Genomic DNA, 11,990 nt, shown 5'->3' on the forward strand with positions numbered 1-11,990 from the left:
CACACGCAAACAGCCTTCCATTACACTTCCAGCTCCAGCAGCGCGTCGCAGGGATGCAGCCAATCAGGAGGCGGCGCTGAAAGCTGAGGAGATGGGAGGAGAAAAAGCCCAGGAGAGCTTTTTTTCTTTTCTTTTTTTTTTTTTTTTCTTCCTGCCTCATCTGCAGCAAAGCCGCTGGAGAGAGGTGGCCCAGTCGACGCATCCTGCCAGCCCAAACAGAAGAAACTTTGTGCGAAGTCAAGACAGACGCAGGGGAACGCGTGTAGGGAGAGAAATGCGTCTACCGAGCCGTTCCTGGGACGATCTATGGATTACACCGGCTGCTTTTTAAAGTCGCTTTCTCGTGCGTAAAAAAGGCAACATCTGATTACCAGGACTGCGCCGAAGTTTTTCTGCCAGCAAAGCTCGTTTTTTGTTTTTTTGTTTTTTCTTTTGGAAAAACTTTCCCTTTGTAAGCAAGCTCGTGTAGATTTAGAGAACCGAAGGATACATTTTCATGCAGATTGCAGAACAAAACAAAACAAAAAGTTCCGACTCTGATTTCGAGACGCACCAATCCGTCCGCTCGTTGGATTGTCGGACACCGGAGACATGAGACTGTTTGTCATCTGCGCGCTTCTGCTGCTCAAAGTAAGCAACACTTAATTACTGCTTTACGCACACTGAGGCACCATGTTTCCACCCCTCAGACGCCTCCACGCTGTGCCTGCTGCATCTGTTCCACACTTCTTATCACCAGAACATCACAATAGGGGCCATTTTAAACTCCGGTCGCCGAGTTGGGTTTTTACACTACCATTGTTCCCAGAGGGGATCTGATCACCACCGAGTCATATTTCTTTAAGGCTGTGTCACATGGCCCCTGTTGGTGAATATGGCTGTCATGCTGTAGCTGGTGAATAACAATAGAATAAGTGTGAGTAGGGAGGGGGACCTCTGATTAAATCTTCCTTTACAGTATCTCATGATAGAAGTGGAGTCCAACTAGTTACTTATCATAAAACAGTGGTTTTTTTCTCTCTCTCTATCAAGCCTGACTTACTGTACACACACACACACACACACACACACACACACACACACACACACACATATGCACTCACACTCATGGTTACAGAACATCCTGGATATATGTGGAGAAACATCAGGGGTGCACACAGCTTTACCAAGATTATCCCACCTCACGGGTGATAAATGATTGTCTCATATGAACAAATGATCATTTCAGTGGGGTTTGATAGCATATTATTAAACCAGGATCAGCGTGGAAAGAAGGGGAAAGCCTCCACGGTCGCAGACAATAATTTGACAACTCATCTCCCCGGAGAAGCCCTTGGGGCTTGTAGTCCTGTTTGGACACGCTCCTTTGAGTCAAAAGAACTTTTGTTAGATCAAAGCGTTCAGATAAAGCGTTAGCTCTTAAAAAAGATGAGTATCTCTTCCCTATTATGAAGGGTGCAAGATCTCCCTTTTGGGATCTAAATTACTGTTTTCTCCTCAGCTCCTGCTGTTAAGGGGCACTGAGCGTCTTTGGGAGAGAAAGTCAAACTCAGCATTGTCCATCCATCCATCCATCCATCCATTATCTGTACATTATATGTACGCCGCTTAATCCTTTGCAGGGTCGCGGGGGGGCTGGAGCCTATCCCAGCTGACTTAGGGCGAAGGCAGGGGACACCCTGGACAGGTCGCCAGTCTATCGCAGGACTCAGCATTGTAATATTTTAAATATTAAAGAGGTAATAATACAATCTCAGACATGTTTATTGTTTCCATAACTGAATAAACATGAATGATAAGGTCCCCAGAACATTGTTTGAACTTAGAAAGCTGGCAGGGTCCGCCACAACACAGTAAATCAGTATGAAACTGTGTTGTCCTTTAAGGTCAGTTTACTTATTTAGTTTGTTAAGTGAATAAATATCCGCCCCTTTCATTTTTCGTAGCCCACTGCAAGAGTTATCATTTTTGCTCTCCGGTGGTTCTCCGATTACTCTCTGGAAGATTTAGAGCTGCTTCCCAGTATGTGAGCTCACTCCTAATGATTTTCTTGAACTCACGTTGCCCGTAGTTGACTGTGCTCTGCCGTATTTGTTGCAGTCACTGGTTGAAAATGTGGCCTAGCTTTCCGTGTTGCTGAGTCTGGATATCCGGAGCAAAGCAATTATCATCATTTTCTCCCAGTTTGTGGTGTGTGTGTGTGTGTGTGTGTGTGTGTGTGTGTGTGTGTGTGTGTGTGTGTGTGTGTGCGTGTGTGTGTGCATGTGTGTGCGTGAGTGAGGTGAGTGGGGATTGGGGGGATGGTTCAGTTTGTTACCACAGTCATCTGAATTTCCATGGTGTAGTTAAGCAGATTTTGTTAGAGGGCAGACCTCAGGATCATTTAGAAACTCGAACCGCTTCTCAACGCTTTGGTGAGAGTTGAGGATCTGTAGATTAATAGTTGACGGATCAGCGTGAGCTGTCTCGTTTGATTTAGGGTCATAGTTTTCGGGCGAGTTTGACACCGGAAAAAAAGAGAAACCCACGTCCTTTAATTTGTCCCTGATGCTCCCTGTGTACTGATGACAGTAATCAGTGGAGATGGGATGTGCAGCTCAACAGCAACTTTCCCCTCAGCTGGGGCTGTCTCTGCTGAAAGGCTGGTGTCTGTTGCTGTCACAGCCGGACTGTGAAGGCTCATGGGTCATTGTCTTCGCGGGGAGAGAGCGAGGGAGCATCCTTTTGTGTGTTTATTTTCACGCAGATTAGATTAACTGTGGAAACTCCAGCCTACGAGCTTCAAAAGTGCTCTCACTTCAAAGGGGCACAGAAAATGTTTCATGGCTGAAATGAATGAGTGTGTGTGTGTGTGTGTGTGTGTGTGTGATCCGCGTTGACTGAGTGACTCCGGCAGCCGTGGAGTTGAGAGCCCCATTGAAAGCGCTTCTCCTCGGTGGTCCGTCTGTTCTCACTGGGGAATCCCTTCAGATTGCAGCTTCTTACCTAAATAGAAAAAAGCAAACTGCAGCCCCTCCTTGTCCCACCAGACTTTTCTGTCCTGAGGCAACAGATAAGAGAGTGAACGGTCTCTGGTGCATGCACGACAAATTTGTCATTGAAAGTGACTTAATGTTGTAGGAACATCAAGAAATACAGGAAAAGACGGTAAAGGTTTAATGATCGATCGTAGCTGACAGTTATGTAGAATAGATTGAAAGGGGCGCTGTGTAGTTTTGGAGAAGAAATTCAAACTCTGATTTTAATATTTACAACATTAATGAGGTAATAATACAAAGTCAGAAATCTTATTTTTTTCCATAACTGAATAAACAAGCTGTTCTCAGTGGAAAATATGGTCCCCAGAACACTGTTTAAAGCTAGAAAGGCGGCAGGGTCCGCCACATATAAACAAAGTGAAACAGTATGAAACTGTGTTGTCCTTTAAGGTCAGTTTGTTTATTCAGTTTATTCAGTCATGAATACAAAGAGAGTTTATTTAGTTTATTCAGGCGGGAAAAAAATCCTCATCTTTCTCTTCAGAGTCAAATCTCACCCCAAGAGCTAACTAGTGCGCCTTTTGATATTAGTTTATTATTCAGTTATTTAATGGAAAGAAAATGAATCGCCACAGTTTTGCTCAGTGTCAAGTCCAGTGTCCTTTAACTTCTTGGGGTTCCAGCTGCTTAAATGCCAGGATTTGCCTCAGTTCTTTGTAAAGTAAATGAAGAGCCGTTGGGTTTTGGACAGTCAGTCGGACAAAAGAAGCAATTTGAAGACGTCACTTTGGGCTCTGGGAAATTGTAGACAAAACGATTGATAGATAAAATGTTAAAATGATCATTACTTGCAGCCCTAAAAAAAATCTTTTAATGGTAAAGTAAGTCGATTTATGTGGTAATGAAAAGTAACCCTCCCAACCCTGCTCATTTTCTCTGAGTTTAATTTGAAATCACAGAGTGTAAACATGAACTCATTAATGACAGCATTAAGTGTCATAAATATGAATTGTATCCTTTTCTTATACCAATAAACCAATAAGGTGGTATCCATATATAGTCCTATTTCATGCTGTATATACAGAAGATAATGATTTACTCATTCCTCTACTGAGTAGCTCACTGTTCCCTCTCGTCTCCAGTGGGCATGGGCTAAATATTTTATTGTACACTGGGCTCTAGTGAGTGAAGTGCCAAGCCTTTTGGCACTTCCCTCTCTGAGCCGAGTCGGCCCTGCAGGCAGACTTACAGCCCAGGCTCACACTGTAAAATGACAGAGATCAAAGCTGGAGGTCAAAAAAAACAACAAAAAAAACAGAAGAAAGCAAGAAAAAAGAGAAGAAAGAAAGCACTGTCACCAGATATTTATCAAAGTTGAGAGGTTAGCAGAGGAGCTCCATCTGTCACATGGAGGGCCGGCCCGGAGTGTTACCAGGAAGCCTTTGTGCTATTAGCTATAACAGTCCAGGCTTGGTCACAGTCTGCCAACTCCAAACATCCTACTGGTTCCTGCCTGCTGGATCCTACCACCCCCCGATACCCTAATACCTCTGATCTGGGCTCTGCGGCCTGTGCTCAGATATCATCGGGCTCCTCTGTGAGCGCCGCAGTTAAACTGGCTGTTGTTTTTGGAACGAGGCGAGCCCCGATTCAAAGCTGTTCCTCCCGTCATATCAGCATGGAACATTTCAGTGTTTTGCGACTGGGGGCACGGATTAGTCTGTGTGTGTGTGTGTGTGTGTGTGTGTGTGTGCGCGTGTGTGTGGGTGTGTGCGTGTGTTTGCAGCGAGCTTTTCGGCGCAGGCTCCACAGGTTCACACACGTCGCCCGTGTTTCTTGGCAGACTTCAGAGACAAAGAGAGACATCAGTGGGTTGTTTAGCTGTTACTTTTCCCCTTTGCAGGAGGTTAGTTGTTAGACATCTGTTTAGTCTTGTCAGCCCTCAGGCGGAGGAGGCCAATCACCATTAAATGTGCGCATGTTTAAGATGCCGTCGTTCAGAGCCCAGAGAAGGGGAGTCAGTTGAAGTACTGACCTTCACAGACACACCTGCGGGGCACGGCGACTTCAAAGGCCCCCCTCTCACCCAAACAGACACTCGCATGCTGGGTTAGCCTTGGTCAACTGACACCCTTGCCCGGGGCTGGAACTGTCTCCTTTATATACCTCCCCCGCTTTTTTTTCTGATGTCGAGAAACACACACACACACACGCGCTGTATCCGCGTGCATTGACACACACTGTCGTTTTCGTGCTCGTTTCGGGAAAGAGTGGGAGCGCGGAAGCTCGTTTTACCTCTTCCTTCCTACTTTTCTGAGTGTTTTTCCTTCACCCCTTTGTGTCTTATTCTTTCTACCGGTCTAAAGCCATATGATTAAAGCCAGCCCCTCCTGTCAGGCACCAAACCCCGCTGCACAAGCCGTCAGGAATGTCCGATCTATCCCTCATGTCATAACTCAAGCTGGGCCCTCCATTACCCACTTGCAGATAAGGACTCGGAGCACTTTAAGGGCGAAAACCGAGGCAGATCGAAAAGATAAAAGGGCCATTTTCAGTTCAGCCAGCTCCCCGCTTCTTTAATCACACAGGGGTGGGATGTGTGTGATTATCTTCCCACATGTGGTGTAATGCAGAGAGCCGTTTGGACAAAGAGAAACCTCGTCTTTCGTTTTTCCCGACGGTTGATTTGAAATGTCCTTCGTGGAAAGTTTTTGTTTGGTAATCTTTTTCTTCTGTGTCATCTGTTTACTGTAGGTCACCCTTGGAGATGCCTGTGCCAGCGGCCAGTTCACTGAGTCGGGGCAGTGTTGCAGTCTGTGTCCCGCGGGCTTTGGAGTGGAGGTAGAGTGTGGGAAAGAGGATACCAAGTGCACACCATGCCCACAGGGTAAGTAATTATAATCTAGTGTTACTCCACTGAAGTAGAATGTGTCCTACCTGCCTTATCATTAACCCTGTCATCTGCGGAAGAGGCTGAAAGATTTAAAATGTGACTGTGTCTCATCTTTGCCACTGATATTTGTGAGAGAAACTCCAGACTAACACTGATTTTGATTCTCCAGGAAAGTTTTCCTCATCTGAAGACCTCAGTGCCTGTCTCCCCTGTGGCAAGTGCCCGTACAGTGTCCCTATGGTGAGCCCTTGCTCTGCCACCCAGGACACACAGTGTGAATGCGACAGTGGCTACTTCTTTTTTAGCATCCACGGCCTGTGCGCGCCCTGCTCCAAATGTAATCGCGGCGAGGGCGCTGTACGCGAGTGTGGCCTACAGGGGGACACGCTGTGCCAGAGGTGTGGCCCGGGGACCTTTTCTGAGGAGCTGAGGAGCACCAAGCCCTGCCAGAGCTGCACCCAGTGCTCCGACGGCGAGGTGGAGATCCGACCCTGCCTGCCCAACTCTGACACACTGTGCATGGGTGAGTAGTAAGGAAGAGTCAGCCTGAGAAAACACATTGGACTTTTAAAGGTGTAATGTGTATGTTATGGCCAGAATTTGTTTAAAACATTCCCAAAAAAATGACCAACAGAATTTGATGAAACAGTGTTATCTTGGTCATATTGTCTTGCAGATATAGTTAGACCTGGTCTGTACCGTCTCATAATGCTACTTTGTACCTGAAGAGGTGAGGCCAAGTTTGCTTTGCTTCACAAGCTCTCAAAGCTTTTTCAGTCTCATAAATAAAATGAGACGTCAAAATGTTGCGACAGGACATATTCTTATACCTATTTTCCTTATTAAGTGGAAAAAACAACGCTCCACCCTCACCCTGAATTCAAGTTTCTCTCTTTAATTGAACGAAGACCATCTGAACCGCCGCGTTAACTCATTTTAAAACACACTCAAAATAAAACTCACCAGACAGCCCCACACGTGCTGCAGTGTTTGCTCTCGATCCAGCTGTGTTCGCTGTGAGGCTGTTGAGCCCGGTTCCGCTGCCAACACTCCCTGGTGCGCCCAACCCTCAGTCTGGGCGGACTGTGGCAGCCCACAGGGCCACAAGCTGCATGGCTAACTGAGCTATCTAGCCAGCGGCAGCTAGTAGCTGCAGCCCATTACACCTCTGAAGGACAAGTCTGGCGATAATCTGAATTTGTCCTATTGTTAAAAAATAACTCAAAACAAGTATAAATGATGAACATTAACCTGCTGCAGCAGATACTCACTCGTGCACTAGCGCTAAAAACTACTGCCCACCCAGATTGTAGAAGCTGCAGATTTCATACAGGTTAAGTGGGTGGTAAAACAGCTTTACAGTGATGTACTGTCGTGCTGCAGAAATGCCCTGACCCTCAAATCTCATTCTCTGGATGTAAGAAAAGACCTTTGTTTGGTTCAGACTCCAACAAATGTCACATCATCATGATTTTTTTTGTAGTTTCTTCAGTGAAAAAGAAAATTGAATTGTAAATTAAATCACAGCGTCTGTCAAAATAAGTGTAATACGAGTTGTTTTCCATTCTACCATATCCCTCGGCCCCAGTGCCAGCCTTTTTATATTAAAAACCTAACGCAGGGAGAGGCAGCAATAGTAAAAGATGAAAGAACGAGCTTAAGGCGGGAGGTCAGGCAGTGGGTGGGTCCTTGAGACTTCAGCGACATGTGGTCAGCACCTGCATCCACACCTCATCCGAACACTCTGTAGCACTCGGTGAGCTGGGAAACATGAGTAGTGAAAAAAGAGCCCACTGAAGTGCTGTAATCCAATTTGGTGTAAGTTTGACAGGTCTTCGGGTTAACTGCCCACAAGAACCTTAAAGGCCAGGAGAGGTTGACGACCCTGACAACTAGTCTGCTTGCTCCCAAATGACTCCATTCGCTCTCCAGGAGTAAGGTCATCTGTACACACTCTGGTTCCATGTGTCATGACCCGCTGACCCCGGGGAGGTCAGCGTAGTACCTTATAGTGTTTGATCCTAAAATAGGCAGACCACAGGAGGGAGAACATGGCTGGAAACGGGGGCAATGAGAGGTTTTCAAACCCCAGGGGGGAGCTGCATGACTGAGGGTATCATTACATCAGGCGTGCAGGCTTCTGCGGAATGATTTCTGGCCTTAATTTATGCAGCCCAAATGTGTTTTCTGATGTACGTATGTGCAAATGCATCGACGCTGCCCCTGACATGTCTCTCCCTGTCTTGTTGTCAATAGATAAGAAGCTGCACATTTTATCTCGTCCTCCTGTGGATGGACCTGTTGAGGAGGTGACCAAAGCAGACGAGTCCAGTCCTCCCCCTGGAACAAAGTTTACCCCACAGGACCAGGGTGGCAACAACAATATTCTGGCCTACGTATCAGTTCTGGCTGCTGTGGTGCTTGGTCTGCTTCTTTACGTGGCTTACAAGTGGTGAGTTTTCGCTAGGGATGCGTCCGAGTCCTTAAATGGATGTAATAATGATTATAACATTTGCCCCGGGATGAAAAATAGCTCAGCGTGGGCAGCTTAACTGACACTGTTTTCCTCTGCTCTGCTCAGCTGGAGATCATGTAAACAGAAGCGGGCTCTGTCGAAGGCCCGTGCGGCCGAGCTGGGAACATCTCCAGAGGGAGAAAAGCTCCAAAGCGACAGCGGCGTTTTTCTGGACTCTCACAGCCTTCAGGACAATCAGCCCAGCAAAGGTGTGACTCTTTGTGACTAAATGAAAGTAGTTCAGCAGCTTGAAGATATGTCTTCATCACGATACAAGCGCAGAGACGTCAAAACTGTTAATTCTTCACATTCTGTCGGTACTTTCTTAGTGTCTTCACATATTGCTCTTTTACTGTTTTTACTGAAAATATCCAGTGTTTATTTTTTCTGTAGAAACAGCCAAACGGTGAGCTAATTTTGTCCGTGTCTCTTGTAAGGTACCAAGAGGGACAGCAGGCAGGACAACCGCCTGTACATCAACCTGCCCCCCCACAGACAGGAAGAGGTGGAGCGCCTCCTGCAAGAAGGAGGGGGCCGGGGGTGGAGGCAGCTGGGCGCAGCGCTGGGCTACGAGCCCGAACAGCTGGACCTGTTTGGGCGTGGAGAGGCCCCCGCTCACACGCTCCTCTCTAACTGGGCCCAGAAAGAAGGCTCCACACTGGGACTGCTGTGTTCTGCGCTGGCTCGCATCGAGAGGCCCGACGTGGTGACAGCTCTGAACTGCCCCGCGCAGGGTGTCTCTGTGGTCTGACAGCCCCTGAAAACACGCACGTGACACTAAAAGACTCAAGCGAAGAACTCTTGATTTGAATGACAAGGGAGGCACTCTGACACCAACACCTCTGTCACTGTTGGAGGCTGCCACTGATGGTTCTGTTTGACTTCAGTTTTTACTAAGAGAACAAATTATTCACATAAGATTTTTATGTCACCATTTGATTTTACATGGATCGAGCTGCATAAAAGAATCTCCTGCGATGTGTCTGTTACTGCGACGCGACGACTCACCGTGCAGTATGTCACAACCTCTCAACTCCACTTCTGAGGGAGCGCTTTTCAGTTCGGGCAAAGAGTCAGTGCTTTGCTCAGTGGACACTGCATAAACCTGGTCAGATTGGATTAAACCTAAAATGACTTCCACATACCAATAGGTACATTTTTACAATGTTGTTTACATGCACACGAATCCTGGCCGGGGTGAGTATTTGATTAGTGGCAGGAAACAGAATCATGTGTTTACACGTGTTGCACAAGTGTGATTATCCTGAAACCACTGTTTACAAGTTATTTGGACAGTAATCAGATTTATCCCCTGCCCCCGCTATAAAGCGTCGGCCTTCCACGTACTATTGTAAACAAATATGGACGCCTGAGATCATCAAGTTTGCAGCCTGGCTAGCCTTGTTTTATGATTCGCAGCTTCAGCAACCACTTTGGTATGGCAGTTGATTTTTGCCAAAAGGAGGCAGTTTCCTCCAGCGACACTGCTTTCCAACATGAAGCGACTTTTCTCTGAAAAAGAAAAAGAAAAACTCCATCCAATAATTTTCATAGCCAAATGATCAGAAACCGAAAGCTTGCCAATGATGCTTGCTTGCTATTTTCTTTCTAGGAACACTCAGTCTAATGTGTAGATGGGATCTGCTCACTGGATTGTTTTTAAAATCAGTTGTCTTGTTCTGTCTGTTTTTTTTTCTCCCTCATCTTCTCTTTCTGCTGCAGTCACTATGTAGCCTTGGTATTTATGCACACTGAGGATATATTATGCACCAGTGATGTTTCATATCCTATCAGAAGACACAAAAATAAAGCATTCTGTGAAATATAAAAACACCTTTTCTTAGCTCTTCCTAATAATCATCTAAGATTGTAAATACCTTGAATATCACTTTGTTTTTAAGGAGATCATGGCTTGAAGCGAGATCATTGATGATCTGTGAAGTATGAAGAAACACAGCTCCATTTATGTCATCTCGATTTCTCATATTAGATGCAGAAAGAAAAAAATATCCACAGACACTTTTACCATCAACACCCGTGTCCACTTTGCCATCTTGCCTTGTATTTATTTCATCACCCGTTCCAAGTCTATACCTAAATAAAATCTATGAGAACCATGGGCATCTGCGGTGTGCTGGTGACGAGTACTGTGTGTGATGGCCTGCGATGGTTTGATATTTTTTTTAATGCCAGCCATGTGTGGCTTTGTGTATATATTTCCAAATGGTATGCCTTAATGTGTTTTTGTAAGAGTTTTATTCATTTAATAAATAACTTTGATAAGTGAGTACTCTTTCATTGTAACAGACGGACTCTAAATCTGCTTCGTAAGTATGTCATCTTTCTTATCTTTATACTTTAGATCACTATTTTAAAGCTGACAGCCCAGGTACAGAGGTTTCTTGGTCCTTAACATTCAAGAAGTCGATCAATCAATATATGTATACACAACAGAATTTAATATATAACACCAAGTGGCTAAAAAGTTGATTGGAACTAATGAGTTGAGACATTTTAAAGTGATAGCTAAAGGATTTAAATGGACAGCTAGGTTAACCATAATAGCTATTTGATGATAGCTAATGGTGAGGTAGCTAAAAGTAATGGTTAAACAGCTAATGGTAAAGTTAATTGTTGCCTTTAAAGTAACAGCTGAAGTTAGTTTCAACTGATGTAATAAGGTGTTATCTAAAAGTAATGCTAATGGCTAAATAAACAAGTAAATATGATGAAATAGTTACCTCAGAGAGTTAACTAAACATACAGGAAGAATGGTGAAATAAGTTAGCAAAATTAGCCTAGCCAGTTAGCTATATTAGCCAATACTTAGCTTACCCTAATGGACTGTGATCTAGATCAAATTAATGGCTAAATGTGATAAGTAAAAGTAATGCTAATGACTAATGGCTAATTGTAAAATATATTACTTTGAAAAGAAAGGATTAATGGTAAAATAAGTAATAATAATAATTAAAAAAAAGAGTTTGAATAGTTAGTTGTAAACCAATGGATGGTAAAGTAACACATATTATTAGATAAATTGTTGAAAGTAATGATTGGTGTAAAAAGCAGTGCACAGCTAGCTAGCTATATTAGCTAAATGGAATGAATAGTTCAATAATTTAAAAAATATAGTTGGAATGAATATAAGTACTGTAGTAACACAAATAGCAGTCTTGGATTGAGGAGTAACGAAAAAAACATTCTACATGCCTAAAAAATTAACAACTTAGCATGAAATCTGGCATTGCTCATGTAATTTGGATGTATCAGATGTATATATCATATATAACCTGAAATGACCAAATGACACCTTTCTTTTTTAAAACTCACGTGCTACATGAAAAAGTAGTCCTGTCTGTCACTTTCAGTAAAATATAAAACCCGCTTGATGGATTACATAGTGAGGAGGTTTGGACATATTTGGAATATACTAACCCTTATCAAGGGATTTAGTGTATAAGAACATTTCCTATCCAAAACCCAGAGGGAAATCAGTTAAGGGGTATTTAATAATTTGAGGGTGAAATGAAAATAATACCGCCATCCAAAATATTCTGGAGCAGAGTTTCCTCTTTCTCTCTCTGAGGCACAATCTCCTGCT

At 44.3% G+C, this 11,990-nt stretch overlaps 1 protein-coding gene across 2 annotated transcripts; it reads left to right on the plus strand.

Moving 5' to 3' along the window:
- The first annotated feature begins 161 nt into the window (after positions 1-161).
- nradd (neurotrophin receptor associated death domain) lies at positions 162-10,667 on the plus strand. 2 transcript variants are annotated; one of them, XR_005070911.1, is made up of 7 exons: positions 162-630; positions 5,733-5,865; positions 6,041-6,394; positions 8,128-8,323; positions 8,453-8,595; positions 8,824-9,822; positions 9,866-10,667. XR_005070911.1 is itself a non-coding variant. In XM_037076002.1 (6 exons), the coding sequence occupies exons 1-6, from the start codon at positions 592-594 to the stop codon at positions 9,135-9,137; spliced, it is 1,179 nt and encodes a 392-aa protein (XP_036931897.1). In that variant the 5' UTR covers positions 162-591; the 3' UTR covers positions 9,138-10,667. The 2 variants fall into 2 exon arrangements, 1 of the variants encoding a protein (XP_036931897.1); XM_037076002.1 differs by having other exon boundaries at positions 8,824-10,667.
- Positions 10,668-11,990: the final 1,323 nt, after the last annotated feature.

Source organism: Acanthopagrus latus, chromosome 17, assembly GCF_904848185.1.
Source record: "Acanthopagrus latus isolate v.2019 chromosome 17, fAcaLat1.1, whole genome shotgun sequence".
Classification (NCBI taxonomy): Eukaryota; Metazoa; Chordata; class Actinopteri; order Spariformes; family Sparidae; genus Acanthopagrus; species Acanthopagrus latus.